Here is an 8,207-nt window from a genome sequence, read left to right on the forward strand (position 1 = left end):
CCCCTACTCTTACAGTATATCATGTTCCACCTTCTAGAAGTAGTAAGAACATCACAACGATGAGCATCAAAAGGTAAGTGTAAGGTTGACAGTCCTGCAGCGACGTAAGTTGTGTGATCTTACTGCCTCGAGAAGGTGAAAGGCAAGTTTTTACAACCTAGTTTCATTTCCGTTTTATTGAACTGCCTACCGTGTTCTGTGAGTGTGTGCACATACACAGGCACGCACAGAAAGAGCGGTACCTACAAACAGTTTACACAGACATTTACATACATGTGGTATTTACATAAACTAATATGACTGCATGAGTTTTGATGTAAAAACCATACGCTTCTTGCACATATAACTGTTGCATTGGTCTTACAAAAGTAATATAAACCTTCTGCAACAACTAGCTAAGCACATATCATAGCTGATTCCAAGTTTTTAGAGTTTTTTAAAAAAATACAATACCTAGAACACTGTTATCAAACAAATATGCTTTATTGGCATCTAAAAACAAAATGCACCCAACATTAAAATGTACTTTTTCATTGTTTTGAACCCACTGCAGTACGAGGAACAAATCACAAACACTTACTTTAGAGAAAACAGAGACTATAGTGTAGATTTTACAAAATCACTTTTAATCTCTGTGTTATGCTCCTGAAATAACATGGGCCATTTCTTTTTCTGCCGAATTGTAGGAACATAAAATATCACAGCTTTGTCTATACCTTAAAATTCTGCAGCAGCCTAAAAACATGGACAAGATACACCAGCACCTGTTTTCAAGTATAACAATTTCGAGAGCCAACCTAAGGGTAGTATCTAAAAAATTCCATTTTCTTCCATAGGAAGTCTTTGTTTGACAAGCTGTTATTTTATCTTTGTGAAATTAAAAGCAAGTGGGGGCAAGTTTATGCTTTACCAGAGGGGGAAAAAAAAAAAAAGGTTACCTACCATGTTAAAATTAAGAACAGTGTTCTATACAAGTCAGTTGTACAGTTATTTAAGTGAAAGATGAACATCAGATTAACTTAATTCTGGCAGACAAAAGTGAACTGCTAAGGTCCAGTCAGCCATTTATCTATTACAGAGAGATGACAACTTTACAAAAGGTATCTTTTACCTACTGAGTGATGATTATGTCCCCTCAGTTTCTGTGCTTTCTACCACTGGTTCACTTTCTATATCAGCTTCTGTGTCACTCTTCTCTTTGCTTATCTCGACGGAAGATGTCAGTTTTTCATAAAGTTCTGGATCGTCCTGCACCTGTGCAGTTGGTGGCTGACTTTCTGTCTCTGTATTTTCACCATTTACCTGGGGCATATTATCGGCTTTGCGTTGGGAAGTGGCCCCATCAAAATATTCAAAAACCCGTGGATGTGGAGGGGGGATCCAGTTGTTTGACATTCTGTCTCTTCCAAACCTGCTCCCATTTACTTCTCTGCAAAAATTAAAATCTCTGTCATCTCTATCCCTCTGTCTTTCCCAGGGTCTTCTGCGGTCATCAAAATCTCTGTGGGCATCTTGTTCAAATCCTCTATTCCAATTGGGACCACTTCTATTATCAAACCTATAGTTTACATGCCGAAACCTCTCTCTGTCTTCATGGAAACCTTTAGGGCCACCATAAATAGGGAAGGCATGGTGCTCTCTTTCATCATAATCTCCTCTCTGTCCCCAGTGCTTGTCTGAATTGAAACCAAAATGCTCTCTTCGACCAAGGTTTTCTATGCCTGGTCTTCCAAAATTTTCTCTCATGTCTACATGTGGCCTTGCGAAGTGTTCTCTTCCATCTACGGGAGGCCTTCCTATAGCCTCTCTCGGATCAACTGGTGGTCGTCCAGCAGGATCTCTCACATCCACTGGAGATGGTCTGTTAAGATTATCCCGGTTTTCCACTGGAGGAAAGCGGTAATCTCTGTCTCCTTCCTGCTGGATGTTATCACCTCCAAGTGGTAGTCTTTTCTCTGGATTAGAAATGCTATCAATATTTTGTCTTCCTGGCGGTGCAAAAGGTCTTTCTGTTTGATTAAAAATATCTCCTGGAGGAAAAGGACCTCGAGGTGGTGGGTGAAGAGATGGATCAAGGATTGCTGGAGGAGGAATACTACGCTGTGGTGGCATTCCTATTGGTCCAGGCGAATGGGGCATTAGGCCTGGACGGATATCTATGAGAGGCATTCCCGGCATCCTCTGAGTACTAATATTTAAATGAGGCATGTTTTGAACCCCAGCTGGATGCTGCATCGCCAGAAGTCCAGAACTACTTGAAATATTTGGTGGTGGCACTCCCATAAGTCCAGAACTACTTGAAACGCTGGGTGGTGGCATTATGAGAAGCCCAGAGTTGCTTGAGACACTCGGTGGCTGTACTCCTGCCAGAACTCCTGAGCTGCTTGAGACACTGGGTGGCTGCATTCCTGTCAGAAGGCCAGAGCTGCTTGAGACATTGGGTGGATGCACTCCAGCTAGAAGTCCTGAGCTACTTGAGACATTTGGTGGTTGCACTCCAGCCATAAGTCCAGAGCTACTCGAGACGCTGGGTGGCTGAACTCCGCCAGCAAGAGAAGAGCTACTGGAGACAGTGGGTAGCTGCATGCCTCCTGCAAGACCAGAACTGCTTGAAACAGTTGGTGGTTGCACTCCTCCTCCAAGCGCAGAGCTGCTTGAAACGCTGGGTGGCTGTGCTCCCCCTGCAAGTCCAGAGCTACTTGAGACACTGGGTGGTTGCCCTTCTCCAGTAAGCCCAGAACTGCTCGAGACGCTGGGTGGCTGCACTCCTCCAAGTCCAGAGCTACTCGAGACATCACTTTGCACTAAAATGCAGCAACAAGAATAACAGTTAACAGAAAATGCCAGGGTAACACAGAGCATTCAAAACAAAACACAGCTTAAGCCAAATTCAGTTCATGTGTTCAGTGATGATACTGCTTACAAGGCCTGTCTCAGTCTCTACAATGACCATACACCATTTTAATCACATTGGTGATAAACAGATATTAACTCACAAAAATCACTGTCTCTACATAATGAAGAATGTACAGCAGCTTAAAACTGACAAACCCTACAGCCACCACCCAATTTATGCAAGGGCCATATTAAAATCACTGTAATTCTTGAAATGTCATACTAGCCTACACCCTGTCCCGCTCCTTTCCATTGCTACAAAGAATGCACTCTTAAGAAGTTTTCTAAAGGGCTCCCAGTCTCAGCTGTACCTTGAGTCTACAAAGAAAACATCCCCAAGCATAAGCTGCTAAAAATCAATGATCAGATGACAGCGAAAACATCACTGCTCCAACTTAAATTGAAAACAATACCCAGCCTAAAACTTCCAGCTCTATAGTTACCACTGCAATGGACTACAATCTGAAAGAAAATCTCAGAAGCATGATGTTCCCTCTATATGATCATATCAGAGAATAACGACATTTCTTACCAGATCTATTACTTTCACTGGAAGAAATGTGAAGGTCTGAAAGATGTGATCCCTTTTCATCTGATTCTGGTTTGTTGATTGGCAGAGGATTAAAAATGCTTCCAGCAGATAATGTTGGAGTAGCAAGATTGCTAGTAACTGTGCCAACTGGTAGAACAAGGCTAGTAAAAGGAACATCCTTCATCGTCTCTTGTGCAATTGGTAACGGAGGCTGTACTAAAGCTGCAGAGAAATAACAGAAGTGTATCACAGTAATCATATATTCAATCCTTCAAGATTAGTTGGGCAGAGGTCAGGCTGATATACCAAAATACGTTAAATTAATTGCCCTAAGTATTGTGCTTTTGATAATAATTTCTTATCCTTAATCAGCACTGTAATGTTTAATTATTTTGTAGAGACCATGAACTGCAGGCAACCTAAGCAATTAGTACTCTTTAAGAGGTATTTTTAAATGTTAAATGAATATGTTTAAAAGGCTAAGCAAGACAAAATATTACAAATTATTCAGCACTTAACACCAAGCAGCTTGAGTAACAGATACATCTGTTACAGCCAGGTCAAAACATTAAACTGTGCATACAAGTAATCAATAATTAATTTGCCATATTTTTTTTTTAATTACTCCATACTAAGTATCATTTTCCAGTCAACTTGAAAAGCTTTGTAAATATTTTTCTCAGTATTGGCTTAAACCAGCTAAACAGTAACTTCCGTGTTACTGTTTTCCATTACGCAGGATTAACTTGCTTTTGATTAAATAACAACTAGTGTAGCAAACACTTCAGCTTTTCATAACACAGAAACAACTTCGAAGAATCAGACTTACGTGTTGGAACAACTGGTGGGACAACAGGTGGTGGGACAACAGGTGGCGGGACCACAGGTGGAACTGGGGGAGGCATATAACCTGTACAGGAAAAATGACTAATTACTGTAAGGGAAGCAAATAAAGTTTTGCAGTAAAAGCTTGCCTACATTATTCATCCTGAAAAGCTGCATCACTGAAGACTAGTAAACAACAAATGTATGGGAAGAGGCAACAGTGGTTCCTGTTTTCAAAACCAACCCCATCTTTACTGTAGGTGACCTGCACATGCATCTTTAAAAGTAATTTATGTCAGTGATGGCCAAAGAAGGTACTTAAGAGTTTCAAGGTTTTCCAAAGAAAGGAGATTAATCCTAAGGATTTTTAAATTTTCCTTTTTGTTGAAGTTCAAAAAAAATTCTATTGTAATTCCTCTTCTCAACAGAATACACTGGTAAAAATAAAATCTTAAGTTAGGCATAAGAAGTTTCATACTAGATTAGCGATTCAAAGGTCGAGTGGCTCAAACGATTACCAATAGCATGGTGGTGATTGCACAAAGCATGATGTACACAGAAGCACACAAACTGGTATACTCATTACATACCTAAGTTCATTTTTACTAACTTACCTGGAGGTGGCTGTGAAGGGTTGAAACTCGCTCGCAAGAAGGGTGGAGGAGGAATTGCGCTATAACCAGGAGGAGGGACAGACATTGTGACAGGAAACGCAGGTGGAACCAAGCTAACAGCTGGCACAGCTGGAGCTACTGGAATCTTTTTTCATGGAAAGAAAAAAACAAGCAATTTCAATACTTAACAGTATTCAATGACATTAAAAGAGGGATAAACTGATCTGACTGCAATTCATGTCAAGCACTAAACACATCAAGGGTTTTTTATATATTCTGAACACTCTGAAGAATTAGACTGCGTTCTGCAATGGCACCTACACTACGCGCAAACAAGGACACTGAAAGAATCCTGTGCAGTCTTTTCTTTATTCTAAAAAACCCCAGAAAAATACATGGATAAACACTATAACTGCAAAGTTGAGTTTAGTGAATGTAATTATAAGACAAATGATCCAGAGGAAATCTTGGAAATTACTTAATATTTCTCAAACTTCTGTTTGAGTGACATGTTTTGATACAGCGCAGCATAATTATAACATATATGTATGTTATAATATATGTACATTCAAGTATATACTGATCACAGTGTACACTAGGAGACAGTTGAAATAAGATGACCAAACACAATTTCTGAGGGAAAAAACCCTCAAAATTCAATGCTAGTAAATTGAAAATATGTTAACTTTCATGGCTACTTTATGTCAGTTAAAGTATTGGAAGTAACTATATGTGTTACAAAAATATAAACCAGTACTAATACGAATACAAAAAATTTTGTATTAAGCAACTGCTTCTCATTTTACAATTTCATATGGTCATTAAAAAGGATTTAAAGAGTTTGACAAAAAGCCTTTGTATTTATACCTGATAAATACATACAGTGTAGTATATTCAAGAATAATTACACTGTATTCCTTCTAGCCTTCCACAATACCTTGTTACTGACTGGAGGTTAATAAAAGTTATCTTTTTTAGCAGAAGGAAAAAAAATACAGCAAGGAATCAAAGAATCTCAATGATTAATGCATATGGAGTCCAACAGCACAGTATCTGGAGTGATCATATCTTTTAAAGATGAGACTGCACCTACGAAATCCTGCCCAAGATTACTGACAAAATAATTGAACTTCTATTCAAAGCTGACATGGGGAAAAGCACATAGGCAGAGAAGAAACAAGCACAACTAATGAAAAAACCTTACTGCATTGTTTAGCTCACAGAAGTTTGCTTTGCTCTATAAGCAAAATACTTTCTGTAAATTAATTTTAATTTCTCCTTAAAAAACTAATGTGCCAGTATACTTTTTAATATATCTATATCTATAGTTTTTTAAAATTTGCATTTGCTCTGCATTTCAACCTTTAAGCCTTCATTTGAGATTGTACACAAGTTTGGGATATGTTGTGCATCAAACTAAGGATTTTGCTTAACCATGACAACTGATTCTACTCTAAAATATTTCAGAGAGAAAGACACATGGACACAGGACATAAGTATGTCTGATTTAAGTACTTTAACTCAGCACTAAAACTTATCTGTATTGAATAAAAAGTTTGCCTTCTGGTTCTGCGGAGTTTTTGCAAACTCAGACCACGACTAACCTGCAGCATAGTGACTGGTTGCGTGTAAGCTTCTGTCTGCGTTGTAATAACTGTACTCTTATCAACTGGAGCACTCTGCGTCGTTTGAGTATTTTCTTTAGCAGCTTCTGAGCTTCTGGCTGTTTCCCATTCTTTAAAAAATAAAGTGTATTGTTAATAGAAATTGTATTAATACAAAACTAATGTGCTACTTTTGTTTCAATACAAGTCCTCTTCCTTCTCAAACTAGAAATATTAATCTGGTGTCTATATAGACCGGTTACCAATAACCCCCAAACTTCTGATGAAAAGAAACAAATGCAATTATTTATTATTATATATTTTAAAGAATATAAAATATCTTGAATCACCTGTAATACCCTGTTTAATTATGCCCGTTTACAAGCTGCTTTTTGAAACCTTGCAGAGTTTTTTTGCCAGTCATTCTGTTAATAATTCGTAACACAGGGCGTGCTCCAGTTTTCTAAAATCTGTTGTCAGTCCATCTGTGTCATCAGCTGCCTATTGCCCAATGACAGAGAATCCTCCTGTTAAACAAACCCCACCCCACACCCCATTTCTTCTTTCTGCCACTTCCTCAAAGTTTTGCAGTTCAAGCACAACATAATGAATGTATTTTGGTAATGTTTCATGTTTTAATTTTACTGTCATTTATATTCAGTTTTTACTCAAAGCAAGACTGCAATTTGACCTGAAAAACTACTGTTGCTAGTATAAAACAGTCTTAGTCTTCCGCTTAACTCAGTGTAGTCCAGCTATTTGGTGCTATATCCATTTCAGGAAAACACAGTACTCATGAATCTTTCACAAATCTAACAAACCTCTCAATTAACTGGGTTTCAGAGTAAGGTCTTACATTACCTGCTTTCCTGTCTCTTTGACTTTATGGAGGAAATACCACAAGCTTCAGCTAAGCTGTGACTATTTGGACAAGTTCCAACTCCAGTTTAAGCCTTATACCTGAATATAAGGCTCTTCACAATCAGCAGCAGATCAGTTTCTATACAAATTAGTATTTTACAAATTCAGAAGTGAGTACATGCAGCAAATTCATAACAGTTTTTAAAAAAACTGCTAACCTTTATTAACTTGCTTAAAGTAATTCCCCTTTGTCACTAATTCCTCGTCATGACAATCAATTAATCTCTCATCTACAAAGACCATCTGTATTTCATTATTACAGTGTAATTTATACTGTTAGCAAGTAGCTAGTAAAATTTATGTAAATTACAAAAGAATATTTATTACATAAACCAATAAACCTTCTTAGGATTTGCAATTACCAAAATAAACACATTTTCTTACTAGGAGAATCACCTGTGTTTACTGTCTCCTGGTCAATCATGCCACCTTCAGCAAAGCCCTCCAAATCATCCAATTTTACTTTCTCCCAAGGAATATATGAAACTCCCAGATCCACATCCCAGAATTGCTTGTATTCTGTTTTCACACCTTTATTCAAAGCCCAGGCAATCTGAAAATAAAACCCAACCAGAGAACCTGATTAAACTGTATAACCTGTGAACAGAGTATTTCAGATAATTTCCTTCATGTTTCTGTCACTGCAGGTCAGTCTTCAGTATCCATTTATTAAAGTTTTAACAAGTTTTTAATTTTAAATAAACCTGTAGGAAATTTACATGGCCATTGCAACAACAGGTATGTGGAAGATTAATTACATCAAAAAGTTTAAATTTGTTCTATATTAATTCTAACATATATATGGGGAAATTAAAA

General features: G+C 37.8%; 1 protein-coding gene across 1 annotated transcript; it reads right to left on the reverse strand.

The window, feature by feature from the left end:
- Window positions 1–470: 470 nt before the first annotated feature.
- On the reverse strand, window positions 471–7,944 carry LOC104503996 (protein SCAF8-like; the record flags this gene model as incomplete). Its single annotated transcript, XM_010148303.1, has 6 exons — window positions 471–2,804; window positions 3,428–3,649; window positions 4,257–4,337; window positions 4,867–5,011; window positions 6,471–6,601; window positions 7,788–7,944. Coding segments are annotated over 6 exons (2,415 nt in total), but the record flags the coding sequence as incomplete, so codon positions are not given.
- Between the last annotated feature and the right edge of the window lie 263 nt (window positions 7,945–8,207).

The sequence above is a fragment of the Eurypyga helias genome, unplaced genomic scaffold (genome assembly GCF_000690775.1).
Source record: "Eurypyga helias isolate BGI_N326 unplaced genomic scaffold, ASM69077v1 scaffold34843, whole genome shotgun sequence".
Classification (NCBI taxonomy): domain Eukaryota; kingdom Metazoa; phylum Chordata; class Aves; order Eurypygiformes; family Eurypygidae; genus Eurypyga; species Eurypyga helias.